At 41.2% G+C, this 22,723-nt stretch overlaps 1 protein-coding gene across 4 annotated transcripts in view; it reads left to right on the top strand.

Moving 5' to 3' along the window:
• The window catches only part of crebbpa (CREB binding lysine acetyltransferase a), a 46,904-nt gene that overhangs the window by 11,930 nt on the left and 12,251 nt on the right, over positions 1–22,723 (top strand). The window contains exons 2-15 of one of the 4 annotated variants that reach the window (XM_085410392.1): positions 1,576–2,294; positions 12,377–12,553; positions 12,741–13,008; positions 16,794–16,907; positions 18,151–18,420; positions 18,533–18,632; positions 18,817–18,954; positions 19,101–19,218; positions 19,402–19,573; positions 20,680–20,742; positions 21,029–21,150; positions 21,312–21,524; positions 21,836–22,144; positions 22,504–22,683. In XM_085410392.1, coding sequence (XP_085266518.1) covers positions 1,576–2,294; positions 12,377–12,553; positions 12,741–13,008; positions 16,794–16,907; positions 18,151–18,420; positions 18,533–18,632; positions 18,817–18,954; positions 19,101–19,218; positions 19,402–19,573; positions 20,680–20,742; positions 21,029–21,150; positions 21,312–21,524; positions 21,836–22,144; positions 22,504–22,683 — 2,963 coding nt within the window. Of the gene's footprint in view, positions 1–1,575; positions 2,295–12,376; positions 12,554–12,737; positions 13,009–16,793; positions 16,908–18,150; positions 18,421–18,532; positions 18,633–18,816; positions 18,955–19,100; positions 19,219–19,401; positions 19,574–20,679; positions 20,743–21,028; positions 21,151–21,311; positions 21,525–21,835; positions 22,145–22,503; positions 22,684–22,723 lie in introns of all 4 variants that reach the window. The other 3 variants (XM_085410391.1, XM_085410390.1, XM_085410393.1) reach the window with 3 other exon arrangements.

Below are 22,723 nucleotides of genomic sequence, written 5' to 3'. Positions count from 1 at the left end.
TATAAACACACACACAAACACGCCTTTAAAATTTAAAGGCGTGAAATTGGACGGTCTAGTTCTGATTAGCGTCACCGCTGTCTCGGTGGAGTTTAATAAACTCGGCCGTCTGCTTCTTGCTATCTAAAATATAACCAGACACTGGTGTAAATTCTCGACTGTCTCATACTTCTGTTTAATAAGTTTTCTGTTTGACGTTTAGTCAGCTGTGTGAAAACCAAGGAGGAACCCACCCGGGGGATTAATAAAGTTTTATTTTATCTAATCTAATAACTTTAATCTCAGCCAAACCGATTTACTCACGAACAAACAAAACACTGAAAAAAGCCCAACAATAACATTTTTAGGTTGTCTAAGTGACTTATATATTACGTTTAACCCGAGCAGCGAAACTCCGCGGTGATCTGAAAATGATGTGCCGGGAGTTGTGCCGTTCTCGGCCGCATCAGTAACCCTCGAGCTCCCGGCTAGCTGTCGAGCTGGTGGGTAGCAGACGCCTCTGAAAACGTCGAAGCACTTTTGCAAATATGGGATATCTTGATAAACCGAGCAGATATTTGATGTTTACACAACTACTTTCTCGCCTGAAAATATGTTAAGTTTATTTTGTGACCCAGAAAGATTAGTATGAGTAATTTTAAAACTTAGTAGCGGCCGCCATTGCTGGAAACTGGAGTTTGGCTGGGCCGCGCTATGAATTCTGGGATATGGTAGGCCACGAAGGACACACCCGACCCATCCTTCAAATTCGGGGAAAAGGAGGACGCATTTGTCGGCTACATTCGGAGGAGTCTATGAATTTGGACAGCCTTCGGTGCGTCGCTGTGACGTAATCGGTCTACAAATGCGGCCTCAGGAGGATGCAGCCCATGAATTTGGACATGTCCAGAGTATAATCGCAGCCTTTGCAGTTAGAAAATTGCACTTGATCATGTCGCGATATTATCGCAAATGCGATATATCGTTCAGCCCTAGAAGTTATCTGGAGAGGAGAGTGACTTTATGGGTTCGCGGAGTCGGACGTGGATCAAGTAGACATAGTGTGTAAACTTTGCTACAGTGTCGTAGCTGTACCACAGAGCAACACTGCAAAGTTCACTAAACATAGATGTTTACATTTTTCATTTATTTTTTATATTGCAAACATTTGCACTTTTAGCAGTATTTGCACACTATTTTATATTATTTTTTGACAATCTTTAAAGTCATTATTCAATACATTGTTATTGTTAAATAAATGTCGTCAAATAATCGAGATCTCAATTTCAGTGAAAATAATCGTGATTATCATTTTTGCCATAATCGAGCAGCCCTACATGCTGGCTGTTTTTCTGCTGTGGTTGGAATGTTTATGGTGGGGACTCAAAACTGTTAAAAGGTAGAAAAAAAATCTTCCCACTGTCATGTGTTGCATTGTAGAATAAGTTGCTAGCAGTAGATAAGATCTAGATGCTCTGGTACTCAGTGATTTGAGTACAGGCTTATTTGAAGCAGAGGAGAATGAATGCTTGGCACTGAGTCACATGGTTGTATAAAACATTTTGTGACATTTTGCTTCTCTATCCCTTCTCATAGATCTTGGGTCACTCTCCTGGGACGATTTGGAGAATGACCTTCCAGATGAGTTGATCCCCAATGGAGGTGATATTAGCCTGATGGGCGGGATCCCTTCAAATGGTGGAGCAGCACCTGGAGCTGGCGGACCAGGAGGCACTCAGTCAGGACTTGGCGGTGGCAGTGCCTCTGCCGTCCCAGATGCAGCGGCCAAGCACAAGCAGCTCTCAGAGCTGCTTCGGGCTGGTACTACTTCTAATATAGGCACAGTTAGCTCTCAGCCAGGCAGCATGGGGCCACAGTTAGGAGCACCACTGGGTAAGAGCCCTCTTGGCCAGGGCTCCCCCAACAACCACCCGTCCCCTCAGGCCCAAAAAGCAGGAACCCCAACTGGAGTAGCAGGACAGAACAACAACAACAATACTGCAACTATGGGCTTAAACACAACTGGGTTCAGTCAGGCCATGATTAACAACAACCAGGGCCATACTGGACTCCTGAACCAGGGAGGGCAGCCGCAGCCTGGGCAAGTGATGAATGGTGGCCTTGTACCTGGAGCTGGGAGAGGACGTGGGGCAGGGGTAACAGGCATGCAGTACCAGGGACAGACAATGCAGGGAACTGCAACAGGACAAGGAGGATCAGGTAGTGCATTGGCAGAGACGCTCACACAGGGAGGGCAACAGATGGGAGCTCACACTACCCTCAGTACTGCTCAGCAAGCAGGCAACATGAACAAGGTGAGTGACACTTATTTTATTATTTTTGTTTGTTTTATATCAAGTGTTGGCACATGCAAATTGTGAGCCCCAAGTATTTTTTGGCACACACGGGATATTTCTCTGGCACTGATTTTTTTTTTTTTTGTTTTGTTTTGTTTTAAATTGCATTGAAGTATTCATTTTTGATTAAAGAAAAGGTGTGTTGGAACAACTTTAACACTGGACACAAACTAGGTGGTCACTCATTGTATAGGCGAAGTCGAAAAGCTTGTTAATGTGGCATTTTTGCATCTTGTCATTCTGGGCCCAGTTTATGCTGTGATCCTCTATTAATTGACGCTAACATTTAAGCCAGTAAATTATTTTGTAAAAATTTTAAACTATGCAGAGGCCGGATTTGTTGAGCCATGCACAAATGTTCGCACTTATTTGGGAGTGAAAGCAACATTATTGGAAAGCAACTAGAGCAGGGCGATATGGCCAAAAATATTTATCACGATATATATTTGAAAATTTGCGATAACGATATAACTGACGATATAATTGATGCGAGACAAAATACAACTCCACAACATTACTAGCGCAAAAAGACAACCTTCCATTTATTTTCACTTAAACAAGAAGCTGGTTTTTATGTACATTAAAGCTTTATAAAAATGTAACAGTGCAAATGCAAATTCCTTGCTGAAAGTTTAACCAAAAGGCATTTCCAGTAGAAATGGGCTGACATATCCTGAGCATAACCATATATAATATCCACTGAAGTTAAAAAGAGGTGCTTTGCAACATTAAACTGCAGTGTGCAGTACGTATTTTTCGGACCATAAGGTGCACGGGATTATAAGGCACATTAAGCGAAACAAAGCAGTCAGATAAATCAAACTTTATTAAACTCATTCTTCTTGCTTCCTCCACTTCTGTACCATTGATTCATTAATGTTGAATTCTCTGGCAGCTGCTCTATTCCCATGTTGTTGCAGTATATTAATGACTAACCTCGTATTGTGGATGGATTATCTCAGTTGTTCTCCTGACTGAAGTTTGGTCCGTTTACAGCATCCTGCCATGCGATTGCATTTGTCTCTAACTATCAGGAACTTTAATGTTAACTTTTATAAGTGGAAAAGTGTTAGTGTTCGTCCTCCAGCTTCCCTGTTTATGTTATGCTAACATAGCTGTGTCGCTAGCGATTACGTAGCACATCATTATATACCAGCTAGCCCAACTTCAGTAACCCTACAAACGTCACTGCTGTTTAGTTTTCTGTCTTCATTTATGTTGGAAGTGATAGCAGAGCTGCACATTTGATTTTTTTCAGAAATCTCTCAGTCAGAACATGCAATATCATGCTTAGGTAACTAGCGAGCTAACTTCCGCTAGCTTCCTGCTAACTTCTAACTCTGTTAAATGTAATAAATTTTGTTTTAATGGATGCCTGAAAGTTAAACTTCATAGTTACACCTGGTAAAGCAGCAATGCTGATCGTTTTATTAAAGATGAAAGAATTTAGACAGTTTTTAACGCTCAGTGATGCTGCAGTGTTCGTTTGAACTGAAGAATACGGAGTTTAGGACCCAGATTACTCCCAGATTTAAGAGCATCTTAGTCCGACAAATACGACAATAACGACGGCCGCTTGCATGTTCTGCAAAAAAATGTGCTTTGTCGTGTATCTGACGGACAAACACCAAACCAGTTCCACATCACTGAAGTTGCACCATTTTTACAAACCAATTCTGGTTCATCTGTTTCACTCAACAATCGGCCATGTGTGTATGAAAACAAAGGCACTGCGCATGCGCGTTTTACTCATATTCTATCGCGATATTTCATTTTCCTATCGTTGCCTAACATTATACCGGTATTACCGTGAACGGTATAATATGGCCCAGCCCTAAAAGCAACGTCCTTTTATGTGATCACCTGGCACAGCTTTAAAACTGTGCTCATGGAGTAAAAAAATTTTTTTTTTTTTTTTTTAGCACTACAGTGACACAGCAGAAATTAAAACTGCTGTTTGAAGTTTATATTGTAAACAAACAAAGGTTTTGTTTCTCCCTAAATATGACATGTAAAGATCCACCACAAAACTATGTTAAATGTTCTGCTACCTCAGAAAACATCTGTTTTAAAGCATTTTACATGTTTGTGCCTTTCTCTTCAATTTTTTTGGCACATACTTAAGATCTATACTGTTAATTTTCATTAATAACCTTTTGGATAGAAATCACATTTAAAAACTCCTGAAACACCTTTAATTAAATTGAATTGAAATTGCTGGTTTTTTTTTTTTCTTTAATTCCTTTTTTATATGTTTTTGCTAGTTATCAGTTTGACCTGTCAGTGCTAATTAGGGTGATTTTTATTTTTAGAATCTCATTCACAATTTATCTTGTGAAATATGGAGAATTGTTCAACTTTCCTAAAATTTGTGGCAGATCCTAACTGAAAAGGAACTAGCATTAAACGAGGTCTATGAAATCATGTTTTTATTGCATTATATTTCAGTTCATTTTTAATATAAGACATCTTACATTTTCCTTATTGCCCAATCCCATTATAAATGTTGTTTTACTTTGCTTTGTGTAGCAACCTTTCATAAATGGCAAAGTTACAAATCTAGACTCGTGGAATTAACAACTCTCATTAGGACAGGGCAATATGGCCAAAAATATTCATAACGATATATATTTGAAAATTTGCGATAACGATATAATTGACTCGAGACAAAATACTTAACAACTCCACAACTTTATTAGTGCAACACCCCCCCATCAATGTATTTTCACTTAAACAAGCAGCTGTTTTTTTATGTGCATTAAAGTTATGTAAAAATTTAACAGTGCAAATGCAAATTCCTTGCTGACAGTTTAACCAAAAGGCATTTCCAGTGGAAATTGGCCGACATATCCTCAGCATAACCATGTATAATATCCACAAAACTTCAAAAGAGCTTATAAACACGGATGATCTGATATCCTCGTGTTGGTGTTGTTCCCAGACCATCATGAAAATGTTGTTCCAGGTTCAACATTGCAAGTGACCAATCACATTGTTGTGACGTTATTCCTTTGCGTGCCAAGCCATTCGCCGGTTTTTCCCGAAGTCGCAAAAGTATGACGTCACAACATCTGATTGGTCACTTGCAATGTTGATCCTGGAACAACATTTAGTATGATGATCTGGGAACAACACCAACACGAGGATATCAGATCAACCTTATAAACACACACAATGCGGTAATATTATGTTGAAGCACAGTACGTATCACTCCGCGAGGCTCCTGACTACGGTAGCCGTAATGCCCCAGCAATCCATCAAGTGGTGCGCCTTCGTAGCTTACCAAAGTCGTACTAAAACTTTTTTTAAATTTTTTTTTTTTATAAAAGATTTTTGAGCGTCGCGTACCACATAAAATCGGTTCGGTAATAACGGCGGCCCGCTTGCATGCTCTAACAAAAAAAGTGCTTTGGTCTGCATCTGCCGGACAAAAGCCAAACCAGTTCCACACCACTGAAGTTACATCATGTTTACAAACCAATTCTGATTCATCTGTTTCATTCAACGATCCGCTTTCGCCCTTATTCTCCGTCGCCGCCATGCTTTTTCCACCATGTGTGTATGAAAACAAAGGCACTGCGCATGCACGTTTTACCCATATTCTATCGTGATATTTCATTTTCTTATCATTGCCTAACATTATACCAGTATTACCGTGAACAGGATGATATGGCCCAGCCCTAGCTCGCAGTTATTCTCAAATGATATAGGACACAGTTTGATTTGCATAGACAGTTATTTTGAAATGCTTTTTGTGCATCTGAAAAAATTACTAGAGCTTAGCTTTATATATAGCTTTTAATTGGCTGTGTAATGAGATGGAGATTCATCTCAAATGACTTTTTACATTCACTATAGCAACACACCAAAGCTTTTGTTATCATTGATTAGGAGCTTAATTGAAGCCCCTCCTCAATACACACTCTGTGTGATGAAGGTAGGCACGAGTGCATCTGTATCTATACACTTCGCAAGTCACGTTTATGGTTCATCTAAACAGTTCTTTCTTCCAGTCCACTTGTTTATAGCACTCAAAAATGCATACTCCACTGTTGGCAGGGAACTGGTACACTGCTGTCAACTGTTCAGTTGTTGTTAAGATTAGTCTAGGGATGCATAATTATGTGTGTGTCTATGGGAGAGTGTCATTTGCGGCTTACACGTACACTTGTCACCAATGTGGTTTTGCAGGAAATCACTAGGAAGCCATCTATTTAACTGGCTGTGTCAAAGCCAAGACACCAAATTTGTTCTTAACCACAGCACACATACACAGAAGCTCCAGTCTTCTGAGAAGAGACTTACTGAGATAGTGAATGTGTGTCGAGTCATTCCCAGCGTCTGTAGACACGATTTAACCACAGAAACAATTAAAAGCTGATGTCGAAGTAACAGCGAGGGGGCTGTCAGCATTTACAGAAACGGGCCTGTTTTTTGTGTGTATGCCTCTGTCAGGGATTTTTCCTGCACAGATTTTGGTGCCTCCCACAGCCAGTTAATGCCAAGAAAAACCAAAAGCGTCTAAATGATAGCAATTGAGACTAATGTAAGCCGGGCGTTGCTTCCAAGCTGTTTTCGAAACTGTTTAGCGTATCCCAGTTTTATAACTAAAGTCATCTGACAGAGTCACTATTCACATGTTAAAAAAAAGCCTAGAATGATCTTTGATTTCATAATTTTGTTCTGAATCATTATTTTGCATGAGAATACAGATAAAGCTACATGTTGCTGAAGCTTCCCGTTAGCAGCTACACTGACAGTTTGTAGCCCTCAGGTCAAGAGCTGAGGTTACACAGTTAACTGCTTCATTTGTCAAATGCCAACTTTCTGGAAGGGGAAAACAGGAGCTAAAGTGGAGTGGTGTACACGGAGAGTCCACGGATATTCTGCAGGTTTAAATATAACCCAAAAAGGTGGTGGGTTTTTTTTTTTTTTTTTTTTTTTTTGCTCTAGCTGCCCGTCATAATTAAATTATGGGCCAATTCACTTTAAGTCAAACTACAGACCCCTACTTGGTGAAAATTGAAAATTTTTGTTGAAAATAAAGACTTTTAATTTAAAAAAGAAAGAAAGAAGGAAAACCTTATTTTTACCCCATGACTTACGGGCAAATATGAATCATAGCTCAGCGTGTCTAATCATATAGGGTTTGTGTTTAACCCTTTAAAACCGGTTGGAGAGGGCACACTCCGTTTTGCATAACTATTTTTAAATCTCTGTAGAACTGGAACCATGTAAGCTAGCGCAATTAAAAAAAATTTTTCGCATATGAAACCGGAGGAGTTATACTTACAACTTGTGCCATTAGCTTGTCCTAGGTCACAGTTTCCTTCCACATATAGCTTCCCAAAAATTGCATAAAAAGCACTTGCAGGAACAAAAATATAATATTCCAGAAAAATGCTTTGCTGATCCGATCAGCTGTTCGTAACACTTCCTACATTGGAATAGATGTCAGCGCGAACTATCGCGTGTCCGCCATTACCTGCCCGAAACCGGAAGTGACGTCATTTTCGTGGAAAATGTAGGTTTTTTTTTTTTTTTTTTTTTTTTGCCTTCAGGGCCTTATAAGCCTGTACTGGTGTTTTTAAAAGTTATATTTGACTTTTATGCTTTTCTGTATTGTTTCTGGGATGCTTAGAACTCAAATTGCACTGCTGGAAATAATTTATTTTGATGCACATGCTTTTTTTTTTTTTTTTTTTTTTTTGCAAATTTACATTATAATATTTATATTTGTTTTTCCTGCAGTATATAAAAATTGGCGTATCTCAAAAATAAAACTAGGAAGACACTCAAAATAAATTCCGCATGATTGGAAACTATTTTGTGCAACTTTTTTGTATTTACAATTTTGAGGGATAAGCCTCTTACATTACTCTAACTAGAAATATATGTTTAAAAAAACCCCAAACGATTTTCAGTTTGTTTTTTGTAGTTTATTGCACTTTTTTTTTTTGCAATTTATGTAGTTACTATGGACTTAATGCATACATATTATTAAAATTTGGGATATACCTGTTGTATTGATGTATAGCAATTTGAAATGCTCCCACAAATGGCACTACAGCATGTAAAAATATAAAGATAATCTCTGGCGGACTTGGTTCTATGGTAGGTCTTAAAGGGTTAATCTATTTACTTATAGTATTTGCTTATTAACAACTAAATGTATAGCTTTCATTCAAATAACACAACACAACACAGACTCATGGTGGGCTGATTGCATTTATGGCCATGCGTAGTCACCCACTCGAGGCCCGTTCTGAGCCAGGAGAAACCTTGTCCGTGTGCATGTTTTAGGCTCAGCTGGTCCTCTGTGATTATCATGTCACCAACTGCTCTGAAGGAGAAAACCACCAGACCCATTCTTTGTATGCAGCTTCCTCTATTGTCCTTTAATCGCAGGTTGTAAATCTCTTTCTGGGCATTTGTGTTGGTGAGAAGCTCCTTACCGCCACATGCTCCTTTTGTTACTGTATACGCATGAGCACTCGCCCAGCCTTCTCCAGCTTATTGGGTGGCTGCTTACCATTTCAGTGATGCAAAGAAAGACAGGTATTGTAAACCACTTAATAAGTTGAAATGACAGAGGCGGAGTACACTTGGGATGAAGGAGGGAGGCTAGCTCAGCTGAACAGTCTCGCCTGGCAGCAACGTGGTGAGATGATAGTTGGCAACTGTCCTGCCTGTCGATGTGTGGAGTGTGTCAGAGAGCGGGGGACTGAATGGAGAGAGTGAAACGAAGGGGGTGGGTGTGGGTGTGGGTGTGTGTCCGTCTGCTCAGCTGTGTTGAAAGCCTGCCAGTGTCTGGTCATCTCAGCTGGGTCTTTTTTATCTGGTCTATTGGAGCGGTGTCAACAGCCTGAGGGGGATACAGCCTGGCCTGGCATGGCAGAGTCTGGTCTGGTCTCCCAGCAGCTCTCTGGATGAGAGAGCAGCAGCAAGTTAATCAGTGTATAATGCAAGGCACTAACAAGGATTTTATTCCCTCCAGCGGCACACATCTTAATGTATGCACTCAGACTTCTTGAGCGTGAGCGCTATTTTGGTTTGGATTTAGTTGGATAAACCCTTCAGTCAAACTTTGAAACTTACGACAGTCATGGCTGCTGTGCTGATTTGGTTTGTTGTGCTCTCTGTTTTAGGCTCTGCTGACAGCGGTTTGGTTTATCTAGCCCATTCAAGTAGATTAAGTTGTGAATGCACTAGAGCTCCAACGATTCGAGTAATCCAAAAATAAAAAATTCTCGACAAACATTCTTTGCTTCGATGCTTCGTTTAACACGTGGCTCTGTGTTATTTCACACACATTTGCGACTGAAAACAGACCTGCAATAGAAATATATTTATGACAACATTAAGCCCACGCAGCCCCCAATTTTAAACAAAAACCAATAACACAACAGCAACAGTGATGATGACACTGGCACAGTTTAATGTGGAACTGTTTACACACCGCGAAGATGTACTCACCATTAAAACATTTAATGTGAGGGGGGGCATGTGGTGTACTAGACCAGATTAATTTAAAAGCTTTGGGAACATTTTTCAGATTAAAAGTGAAGTAATCAAAGATATTGTGTTCATTAAATTGTAATAATATGTAAAAACATAAAAATAAAAGTATTTTTCACAAGCCAATAAAAATGGACATGGACCAGTAAAGCTCTGGACGCTGAATTATTATTAATATTAATTAACATCTAAACCATTATGCATCTGTTTTCAGCTGCACAGAAACTTTGCGTCAGAGCGCTGGACAAACTTCAGAATGCTGATGTGCTCGCTTTTCTTCATTGCAGCCACCACATTCTCCTTTGAAGGCTTATAGACGCAAACTCACTTTTCGCTTGACTTCTTCACACTTGGACACACATGCACAACAACCCATAAACATGGACACACAACAAATCTGCCTCATCCAGGATATAAAACTCTGCCAGAGAGAACTTGAGTGTTTATATATTTTTGCATTCAAGACAATGTTTTCTTTAAAAAATAAAATTTAATATGGCATGTAAATACAATCAAAGGGTTTTTTGTTGGGTTTTTTTTTGTTTTTTTTGACAGATGTTATATGCAGTTAAACTTACAACATTGCAATTTCTAATATGGAAACCACTTTATCTCTTATCCAATTACTCGATTAATCGGACGACTAATCAATAGATTATTCGATTACTAAAATAATTGATAGCTGCAGCCCACAATTAGACCAGTAGTTGTTTGAACTTTGCTGCCTGCTTCATTGTGCACCAGAAGAACATGTTTACTAAATCCCTTATTTGTATTTTATAACTATACAATGATGGTTGCAGTTGATTTGATTCCAAACTTTTGTGCCCATTGAAGTTGCTTAATGTCATTAACATTTCGGTTGCTGTAACCAGAATGTTTTCCTGTTTGGATGTCTTTTAAGATGCTGCCATTTACTGTCTGTGTAACAACTCTGTCTCTGTGATGGGAAGTGGTAAACAAGGAATGTGAGACAATCTTAAAAACCACAGAGCAATCTCTGGAGCGTAAAATAATGGCAGTATGGAAGTGTCAAAAACTGCAGTTTCTCTTGTAACCATTTGCGACTGGCTCCAAAAGCAAGGTATCCCCCTTAGACTCCTATGTTAAAATGCACAATATTACAGCATTAAAAAAGTGTATTTACAGTCTGGTACAAGCTAAGTTTTGGCATCTATGAAGGATTTTCTTCCTCTTAACGGCTCTGAGTCAGCTGAACTTTTTGTACAATTCAAATGCTTAGATAGTGGAGTTGGCTGCATTGTTGGATGGTTGTCCCAAATAGGAAGCTGGTGCTATCACTAGCGCTTGGAGAATTTTTAATGGTTCATCTGATTAAAGTTATGGCTTGTTGTATGATATATGGTACATTTAGGCTTGAAAAACAAATATGCCGTATCACATCAAAAGTTGAGACTGTAGAGTCCAAAACCAATAGGTGGCGTCAGAGCGGCAGTGTCCATCTTTTATACTGTCTGTGCTTAAAAACCTGTGCAAACTTGGAAGAGGAATGACTGTTTGCGGAGTTAAAGTGGCACGTAACCACCTTCTCCAAGGGTGTGTGGATGTTAACCTGCAGGTGAAATATGTTGGCATTAACACAAGCTGCCATTGGGCACACTGATGTGAAATTGTGTTTGATGCCACACATTTCCAATTTCAAATGGTGCTTAACCATGCCCTTTAGACTGTGGCATTGTTTTGTTTTAGTTGTTGAGGGAAATTAGTTGACAGGAACACCTCCAGTTTAAATAACAGGTGTACAACCCCCACCCACATATGTGATAAGAGTCGCATATGTAAGACTGCGAAACTGGGTCATAATCTCTTAAGATAAATTGTGTTCCTGACAATTTGTGCAGATTTGTTATTATACAAGCTTTTCTTAATAAAACTTAGTAACAATTTCTCCTACAACCCAAAAGGATCTTGAGAACACAATTTATGATTAACTACCTGTTGAAATGGCTAATTAAAGAAAAAAGCCAGAGTAGAAGAGCATTTTTCTGGTGACTCATGTTAATTGCTGCATTGTTAGTAAAGTTTTCAGTTGTGCCATGTCTACTAACTAGCTTAAGTAAAGAAGGGAGCGGGAGGAAAAATGACTCAGTAGTCAAGAAGTCTTTCCTGGCAATAGCTTGTGTCATGCTGAGTTGACAGGATGCCAGAGCATCACTGTGCTGCTTAGAACAGGACCAGGCACAATTATCCTGGCACAGCTACGCAAGTGCTTGTCTTGGCAGAGGGGGTCTTGTAATGACAAATTGGCATTGAAATTGAGGCAGAACCTTTTTTTGACATGTTAAGGCTGTAAATGAGGAACTAACATAATCCCTCAGGTAAACATTTAACCACATTATATCAAATGTTTTAAACTTGTGAATGCTTTAATCAATCTGAGTCTGTTCCTTCAGGATTCTGGACTATAAGCAGTTTTGTTTTGGGGTCGTCGTCTCCCCCCGCAGCTAACAACACTGCTCAATTACTGTGCTGACTTATTGGTCATTTGTCCGTATTTTCAGATGGGCCTGGGTAGTAATGGTCCGTTCGGGGCGCAGTCCTATGGTCAGGGAGCTACAGGACCTGGCCAGCAGCTAAACCCTCAGCAGCAGCTCCAGAACAAGTCTGCCCTTGCCAACAGCCTGCCACCCTTCCCTAATGAGCTCAAAGGAGCTGCTGTTACTAGCGTGCCAAACATGGTCAGTACTTTTTAGACATATTCAGATATTACTGTACACAAAACATTTATTTTTCTTGTTTTTCTTTATAAATACCATTTACAAATAAATTATCTCCTTTTTGGCACCATTTCTGAGTCACACTGTTGAATTGCTGATAACTTATCACAACTTTGACATTTATCTGCCTGTTTTGTCCGTGCAGCAGCTCCAGCAGCAGCCGCCTCAGCAGCAGGCAGCGATGCTCCCGCTGGCTGGCGGCGGAGGTGTGGCAGTGCCTTCGGCAGGCCCCACAGCCGACCCTGAGAAGCGCAAGCTGATCCAGCAGCAGCTGGTCCTGCTGCTCCACGCACATAAATGCCAGCGACGAGAACAGGCTAATGGGGAAGTGAGGGCCTGCGCCCTGCCTCACTGCCGCACTATGAAGAACGTCCTTAATCACATGACGCACTGCCAGGCTGGCAAATCCTGCCAGGGTGAGTAGAAGCATTTGAAATGAAGTGAAGGAAATGAACGATAATTTCCAGATGGACAGTTCATGGAAGTCGACCCCTTTTTACACTGATTGAGACATTAAAGGGTCAGAACACAAATAGCTTAGCTCTTAGTAAACACCCGCAGCTTTTTATTCAAGCTGCTTTTAACAAAATTTTTTTTATTTTATTTGTTTATTTTGCATTTTTTAAGGCCTCTACTGCCCTTAACAACAAAAAACATGGTCTATTTTATCTATAACTGTGTCTATTTAGTATTAACTTGTTTTTACCCCTCCTACCCATAAGAGTAGTAAAACAAATGACAAAACAACATACAAGCTAGAAATTAAAACATCATGACATCACTTTTTTAAGCCACAGGAATTTGAGCTACATAGACTGGACTTTCCCCAGGGAAAGAATCTGCACTGGGTGAGATTTCTTTGCTAAGATCCAATATTGGTAACTGAATCTAAGGTTTATTTAATTCAGGTTGCGTTGTGTTGACAGCTGAATTTGCAGATTCAGTTGCTGTGTTACCATTTCTGAAGGAAAAATAGTTTCTTGAATAGATTGGACAGATCACCGTGCTTTCTCTTATCCTTATCAGGGTCGCAGGGAGGGCTGGAGCCTATTCCAGCTGTCATAGGGCGAGAGACAGGGTACAGCCTGGGCGGGTCGCCAATTTGTCACAGGGCTAACGCATAGAGACAGATGATTCACACTCACATTCACACATATGGGCAATTTAGAATCATTAATTAACCTAACCTCACAAATTGCATGTCTTTGGACTGTGGGAGGAAGCCAGAGTACCCGGGGAGAACACACAAACACAGTGATAATTCTACTTATTTTACACACAAACCTGATCAGTAACTGCCTCAAGAAGAAAACTGCTGACATTTGAGCATGATAACGTTTTTTTTAGCAGCAGCTTTCTTTTCATTTATTCTCGTATTGTGGCCATCTGTGTTGCTATTTTTGGTAGAAGTATGCCTTTCTGTCATCATCCTGAAACAGCGATTAGATTCATGGAATAAATTTAAAATCGGATTTCATTCACAAACATTTTCAGATGTATAAATCTCCATGTAGGAGCCCCTTTGGTAGGAACTGCTTCTTTGAACATCCTTCTTGGCCAAGTTTCCACAAGCTCTGTGCACCTTGATCTTGGCAGTTAAACTAAGAACACTCACAGAATTGTCCCAAAGCTACTCCAGTTGCATCTTGGCAGTATGCTTTGGGTTATTGTTGTGCTGAAAGGTGAATGGAACAGTAGAAGTGGGTTTTTGGTTACCAAAGCCGTTCTTGTTTTGTCCAAATTTAGAAATTCAGAAATTCCTGCCTTCATGCATCTCATGGTTTCTGAAGCTAGTGTGCTTCTAGAGACACCCAAAGGTTTTATGGTTCATGCCTCTCCATCATTTTTAAAGAGAGACACTGAACTTGATGTTTTGATTTTTGTCCTCTCTATTTGTTGGATCCATCCATCCATCCATTCGCTTCCGCTTATCCTTTTCAGGGTCGCGGGGGGCGCTGGAGCCTATCCCAGCTGTCATAGAGCGAGAGGCGGGGTACACCCTGGACAGGTCGCCAGTCTGTCGCAGGGCCAACACACAGGGACAGACAACCATTCGCGCTCTCATTCACTCGCACATTCACACCTAGTGACAATTTGGATGATCCAATTAACCTATCCCCACAAGGCAGCACAGTGGCATGGTGGTTAGCACTGTTGCCGCACAGCAAGAAGGTCCTGAGTTCAATTCCAACATCAGGCCGGGGTCTTTCTGTGTGGAATTTGCATGTTCTCCCCGTGTTTGCGTGGGTTCCCTCCAGGTACTCCGGCTTCCTCCCACTGTCCAAAGACATGCAGCTTGTGGGGTTATTTGTTGGATCATGAACATAAAATTGAGCTTCTCAACCCTGTCCCCCTTTGCCTCAGGTACTTTAGAATTTTAAAAATTCTACAATCGCCTACAGGTTAGGTTTTCTTCCTCTTTGTTCTGTATATGTTTGAAATGTATATTTTGTGATTAGGTTATTTGAGGTAAACTAATGGACGTGTCAGCTTTATCAATTTTGCAAGTTTGCAACACAGGGGAACAAACAGTAACAACATCTCCTAACTCAATATATCTTCATAAGTATTTTCATACATCTCTATTGTGTGGTTTGTTTGTTTTTTGTTATTCATAGATGATATATTAGTTATGATATATTTAAGTCCAATTTATGTCCATTTTTATCATATGCAAGTTTGATTGTTGCTGCAGGTCTATTTATCTTAACCAGACTTTGCACAAGGGGAACTCCCACACGTATCGTTGTTTGTGACCAAGTCTGCTCCTGCTCCTTCCAAAAGTTGATTTCACTCTGTTGGTGAATTTTTCCTTGTTTGTTTCTGTCTGCTCCTTTCTGTGTCGGCCCCAGCATTCCTACCATGAAAAATTCCCCCAAAGCTACTCTCATTTAAATTTGGCTCTGTGCCCTTTGCACAGCTTTTGGGCTTGAATGCTCAAGTTCAGTTGCAAGCCAAACACTCAAGGGGCCAAGGTGTGTTAAGTGTAAAGGAGTCTGTGTCTGCTCTCTCCATACCAGCTCATTTCCTTTTGGTTTGGATCCTTGCCTCTCAGCACCACTGAAATAACTGTGTAGTGAGATTTTGTTCCCCGACACACAGTTATCACTAACGTTATAGATTTATCTGAAGTCTGTTGGCTCCATTTATTCTCGAGTGAGAAACCCCAGAGTCTATAGTGTGAGCAGTTCGAGTCGTGCTTGGATTGGCAGTGGACTTAAATATGAGAGCCTTTCTTTGCATACTGAATTTATAAAAAGATACCAGTATGATAGCAGTACTTTGAGTCTTCGCCAGCTGTTTTGGCTTTCTTACAAAAATAATAAAACATAATTATGTTATTTTCTGCCTAGCCCTTGAATCCATGTAGCAGTTTAATGTGGACCAGCATTTACTTAGTGCCAAGGAGCAAGCAAGCGCCAGGTTGTGATTTCTTGTCAGATTAGCTCCTACTACATTAGCCTGGCCAGAGATGAAATGAAGTACCCCGGTTTGTTCAGTTTCCCATTAGCAAATGCAGTGTAGGTCCCCTCTCCACTAGGCTCAACCAGCAGCCTTTCAAGAGGGAAAATTACTGCAGTGGGCTGAAATGGTGAGCTAACTTCTTGGACTGTTCTCGAGTGTCTCTCATTTACTGTGTCAGTATGTTGTGATTTTCTTCTTTTTTCTCAGAGGACAAGTAAACAAGAGTGTAAACAAGTTTTTGTGTGTTAGTGTTCTGTGTAGAATTTTCTTATGACCAGTTGTTATGCAGTTTGAGGAAGAAAAAAAAACTTTCCCAAAAGAGGCAAGCTTGAGGTTAGATGTGCAATTAGCCAGTACATTACAGAACCCAGTAACAACTGTGAATCATATGTTAAATGAATGATCCATCAAGAACGTCCAGTCTGAATTGTTCAACCTGGGTCTTTTGAAGTGATGTAATCTACCACAAGTGCCTTGTCTGTGATAGATGTTATTCAGATGAAGTAAAAACTGCAGCTGGGGATTCTTGGTAAACATAAAAAAGGAGGAGGAAAGAAGCGATGTTGGTTACAGGTTGACTAGTGTGGAATAAAATGAAATTTAATTTAATGTCGTCTTACTGGAATAAATGCAACAACCATAATGAGTTCAAGTTAGTCAGGTTGGATGTGACCAAATATGACAGATGGTATCACAGTTTTCAACCTTGTTCCTCTCTCGTCTTCTCTTCTTGCAGTGGCTCACTGTGCGTCGTCCAGACAGATCATCTCCCACTGGAAAAATTGCACTCGACACGACTGTCCCGTCTGCCTGCCGCTGAAGAATGCCAGCGACAAGCGCACCCAACAGCGTAAGTAGCTAAGTAGCGATCTCTGGCCCACCATCACCTAAGCATTGTCAGGACACTTATATCTGCAGAAATCAAAAACTAGGCTGAAATTGTTTTCAGAGATTGTTTTTGGTAAGCAAGATATTGAAACCTGGTGAGCTTTCTGTCAACGGCCTCAATTTGTATCTCAGTCATTACAGGATTGGTATATTGAGCTGTAATGGTCACAGTAGTAGTTTTTAGAAAGGCTCGCTTTCGAAAGTCAGGAATGTGTGTGTTGGAATTATGTATATCTTGGCATTCAGAGTCAGTCAGGCTATTTATTTCTAGGCCTTTGCTTCTCTGTGATGACTAAAAGCACTCGGCGAATAAGAGTGTGGTCCTGCTGGGCTTGTAATCTGACACACAGGAGGTATAGCAGTGTGATCGAGGGTGAGAGAGGATGCAGAGAGCGTGTGCTCATGGAGTCCGACAGAGCAATTGGCTGTTGGGTTATTTACTTCTTCTCTCTACCAGAACAGAGCTGAGTTTGATGCTCTTTCCAACACATACTGGAAGCTTCTGTTGTTCCTGTTTAGTGTTGATTCTCTCATGTACCTGCTATCATCTGGCTGGTTTGCTGTATTTTAGGTCCTATCATCTCATTCTTCTGCCTAGATTACTTGGATTTATTTTATTTTATTTTGGCACCTCATATTTCAACACTTAAAGCATTTTAGTCTTAGTCTTCCCCAGTTTGGCTTAAATGTTAAAAAACATGATGTTGGGGCTTGTGCTCCTGCCAATGCAGACGGTGTAGTTTTTCTTTGTTCTGCCTCATTTGATTTGAGTCTTTGCGCATACTAAGAGATTTGGTCTTTTAGCCCAACCAACACCTGAACCCGGAAAAATATGTGAACACTCTTCCCCTTAAAGGGATTTATAGATTTATTCAGTCCCTGGCTTTATAAAGCATTTAGCCTTACACTAATGTTCTGATTGTATCATGCTGCCGTGTTGTGACTTAATCTTGCCCGAAGTCAAAGCATGCAGATGTATGTGTGTTTTTGTTTTTATCTGTTGAAGTATTCTTTTTAAAATGATGACTGCATTTGAATTATTTCTATATTCAAAAAAATGGCTAGTAGTATTCACATGTGCATTTTGTGTACAGACTTAACTTGTTGCAGTATTAGTGTAGAGACAGTTTGCAGGTTGTTACCAATATAAAACAATATGATGTCATGTGGATGTTGTGGGCTGACTTTTTGATATCCCTCCCCAGCCATGCTAAGCTCCCCGAATACAGGCCTCCAGAACTCCATGTCCTCTGTAGGCGTGGGCCAGCCTAGTACTCCCACCATTAGTACCTCAGCCCCCATAGACCCCAGCTCAATGCAGAGAGCTTATGCGGCACTTGGGCTGCCCTACAGCAGTCAGGCCACTGGACAGGCTCCAACCCAGCAGGCTCCAGGCGCAGGACAGACAGCAGGTGCACCGAACACCCAGGCTCAACAACAACTTCCACAGCAGATGAGACCCATCAGTGCACTTGGTAAATTAATTTTTTATGCTTAAAAATGACAGTTCATACCCATATTTTATTCACTGAGTTTGATTTTTAAATCAAGGGAGTGCCGTTTGCTCACTGTATTCTGTATTCACAGGTAACCAGATGGCTCTTGGAAATGCAGCAATGGGTGTGCCCACTTCAGAACAGACAAACCTGCACACAGACTCCCTTCCCAACACACTCAACACTAACAAGTCAGTCTCTGTCAAGTATAATAAGAATAATTACATTCATTTATTAAAAATACTTGTTGGCCTGTTTGTTTGGGTTTTTTTTTTTAAGGTTTCTTTTTAAATTATATATTTTTAAATTGAGTAACCACAGGAATAGATATCCATGGATGTGGGATTTCTAAATTTTCTTCATTTGCACCTGCAGTCAGCTGCTGTCAGATGGGTCAGCTGTGGGCTCAATGAGCAGCCTACCCACAGCAGCACCTGTCTCTGCCACAGGCTCCAGGAAAGCCTGGCATGAGCACGTCACTCAGGACTTGCGCAATCACCTCGTACACAAACTGTAAGTGTATACCTCAGCTGGAGAGATCTTACCTGTTAGGCACCTTTTGATTTTGTTTGAAAGGCTGGATATTTAAGGCAATGGTTTGAAATTAAGTAGAAGTTATCAGAAGTTCTATTTGCTTATCTTGTGCTTTCCTGCAACAGAGTACAAGCCATATTCCCTACCCCTGATCCGGCAGCTTTGAAGGACAGACGAATGGAGAACTTAGTGGCCTACGCCAGAAAGGTGGAAGGTGATATGTATGAGTCAGCTAACAGCCGGGTAAGTATCCTGAAAAACCGCATCAGGTTGTTGAATTGACTGACTTGAATTGCTCAACTTGACACATTCAACATCAAACGCTTTTCAAAGGCTTTTACCATAGTTCAAAATTTCACAGAACATGCCTTTTCCCTCAGTGTTTCATATTGCCTTTCTTCATCCCTCCAACCTTCTTCCTTTTAGGACGAGTACTATCACTTTTTGGCTGAGAAAATATACAAAATCCAAAAAGAGTTGGAGGAGAAGAGGCGTTCAAGGCTTCAGAAACAGATCATCAACCAGGCACCTATGGCTGCCCAGGGAACCCAGCAACCAGTCCTAGCCCAGCCCAATGCCTTGGGCCCACGACCACAGAGTAAGTGTAAGATTATATGAACGTGTTTTGGGTAAAATCACATTGTTTTCAAATTGATTTAATTACCCAGTTATGGTTATATAAAAATACCAGTGGTTCACCTGTACAGCCCTCTCAATTTGAAAGGCTTATGGCAGAATTATAAATTGTACTTTTAGTCATGTTTGTATGCCCAGAGGCTTTATCCATATTGCCCTATTATTAGGGCTGTGTGATATAACGATATATATCGGATGACGATATAAAAACGTCTATTGTTTCATTTTACGCTATCGTTTGTTTCGTGGTGTTGCAAAATAAACTGTTTACAGCAATATTTTTTTCATCTTTTTGATGGTCACTGTAGTGGCTATATTCATTTCTTAAAGTTCTCTTTTTCTCTTATATTTAATATAACCACACTACGGATGGACAAGCACCTGTTTTTATGCGTTGTTGTCGTTAGCAACAACGACGGTAAAACTATCACGTGTCCGCTTGTTTATTTTCCACATACCTTTCACAATAAAGCTCAAGATCCTGTTGAGACTTTTCAAAATAAACTGAATCGCGTGAAAGAGTATGCAGAGTATTTACGGATGAGAAGCAAAAAAGAGCCGTCAGGTGCTTAAAAAAAACCAAACCCTTAGACTCAAACGTTAGAACAGGCTTTTCCCCGCAGCACGCCATGTAATAAATACTCCCAAAGAAAACGGCGGCCGTTACAACTTATGTCTAAAAATGTGTAGTTTCATGCATCGGTAAAACACTCGACTCCAGCTACACGACGCTCAGCTGGAAACACTTCAGCTACCTGAGATTCACAGAATTTACAGAAAATGTTAATTTTTGTGATTTATATCGTTATCGGACGATAGATGTTTTATATCGGGATATGAGATTTTGGTCATATCGCACAGCCCTACCTATTATATATGTGCCTTAACAGGTCTAATCACTTTCAAAAGGTCGTTTCCCCCCCAGTCTAAAATTGAAAATGGATATATGAGCTGAGCTCAGTGAGCAGCCTATCAACAGCAGCATCTGTCTCTGATGTTGCAATGTATTTATTTTTAATTGTTATTGTTGTTTTCTTTTAACTGTACAAGTTTGTTTTGTTTTTGCAGATGGACCTATTCCTCTTCCCAACATGCCAAATCAGATCATGAGTCGCATGCAGGCTTCACAAGGTACATTTTTAATAATACATATGGGAGTTTCAGAGTGCACAAAAAGTGAAATAAAACAACTGGTAGAATAGACAGGATAGCCAGACATGCTTATTAACACTGCATAAAATGTATGGTACAGGAAATAATGAGCTGCATACAAGAGAGGCAAGAAGAAGAATGGGGAAGTTACAATTGAACTTAATCAGGAAAACATTTCTCTCTACCAGCTTGGCTTTGGGGCATATTTCTTTATTCCTATTTGTTGTGCCAATTTCTAAAGTGTCTGATTTACTCCTCTGTACAGGAATCAACCAGTTCAACCACATGACTCTACCCAATGCCCAGATGTCTCAAGCAACAATGGGACCCCGTGCTGCCTCACCCATGAATCACCCTCAACAGATGAACATAAACTCAGTCCCAGCGGTAAGGGGGCAGACCGCGGGCCACAAAAATCACACCCACACATGGGGCAGGCGTGTAACATGAGCTGGCACCCAGTTACACGCTCTCAAGTAATGCATAAGCTAACTTAGGTGTACAAATAAGATTACTGCAATAGTAATATCTTCTTTCCTGCCTCGTAGATGGGAATGTCTCCCTCTAGGATGCCCCAGGCCCAGGGCATGATGACTGGACACAGTGGAGGAAACATGGTGGGTCAGACTGCCAACCAGGGTCAGTTTTTGCCTCAGAACCAGTTTCCTCCAGGATCTGCTCCAGCTGCTGCAACGGGTGCGATGAATGTCACAGTGGTGCCAGGCATGGGTCAGCCACAGGCACAGGCTGCTGTCACTCAGGTGAGACACGAATGAGGTGGCGCTGTAGTTACCTGAGCCGCATAATGGTTTTGGATTGGCTGATTTTGGTACAGTTGTTCAGAGTTCGCCTAATTGCAACTAGTTGCTGAAGAACTAAACTCAAATTACTTCACCATTCATACAACACACTAATTACTCTTAAATTGTTTTTACCAATCACAAGGTGCTTTCTAAACCCCAAATTGTGTGCTATGTTGTGTTTGTCTGTTTGACCTTATGACTGTATGTTTGTCTGCTTGTTGTGTGTGTGTGTGTGTGTCTGCCTGCTCTTTGTGTGTCCTTCTCTCCAGCAGCAGCAACAGCAGCAGAGTGCTAACATCCCCATGAATGCACTTGGCCCCTCGCTGGGCCCACAGCTAGCCTCTTCCCAAACCCCCTTGCACTCCACGCCTCCGCCTGCTGCCTCCTCTGCCTCTACGGCTGGGGGGGCCACTAACCTGCCGCTCCCCCAGCCCTCCAGCCGCAGCTCTACCCCCACCCTCCCTGCCCCAGCCCCAGCCCAGGGTGCCACCCCGCCCTGCCCCACCCAGTCCCAACCCCAGACGGAGCTCCCTGCAGCAGCACAGACGCAGCCCCCACCTCAGCCCCCTACCACGCCGGTGAGACTGAGTCTCTTCGCATGCCCTCCACTTTTGACTCCCTCCTCCCTCCCGTGCAAACTCCCATCCCTCTGCCTGCCATGTACCAAACCATCCCATCCACATCCACCTTTTCTATCTAATAACTTCATTTTCACCACTGTTTGTAAGCCCCCCCAATCACAATGAGAATATTACACCTCTCATCGTAAGGGAGCAATGATATGTATACGGGGAGGTGTGCATTCGTGTCATAGCCTCAGAGCCCTGCATGCAAAACAAAACAAACAAAAAAAAGTTGTTGCAAACACATGACTGTATTTTTTCTCCCTCTTTGCCCCTGTCCTTCCCTGTCCTTTTTTCCCTCTTTTGTGTTTCAGCTGTCTCAGCCAGGAGCCAGTCTGGATAATCGGGTGCCCACACCAGCTTCAGCCGCCAGCGCCGACCTGCACTCGCAGCATGTTGGAGCAGACCTGCCTACCCAAGAGGTCAAAACAGAGACGCACCATGATCAACAGGAATTTGAGGCTGCTGGTGGAAAAACTGAGCCCAAGATGGAGGTGAGCTGTGACTGCAATTTAAAATGAGTAAAGACCTAAA

The sequence above is a fragment of the Rhamphochromis longiceps genome, linkage group LG6 (genome assembly GCF_057381845.1).
Source record: "Rhamphochromis longiceps isolate RC_006_pf linkage group LG6, R_longiceps_female_GT1.1, whole genome shotgun sequence".
NCBI lineage: Eukaryota > Metazoa > Chordata > Actinopteri > Cichliformes > Cichlidae > Rhamphochromis > Rhamphochromis longiceps.
This window is presented reverse-complemented; position numbering and strand designations above follow the sequence as displayed.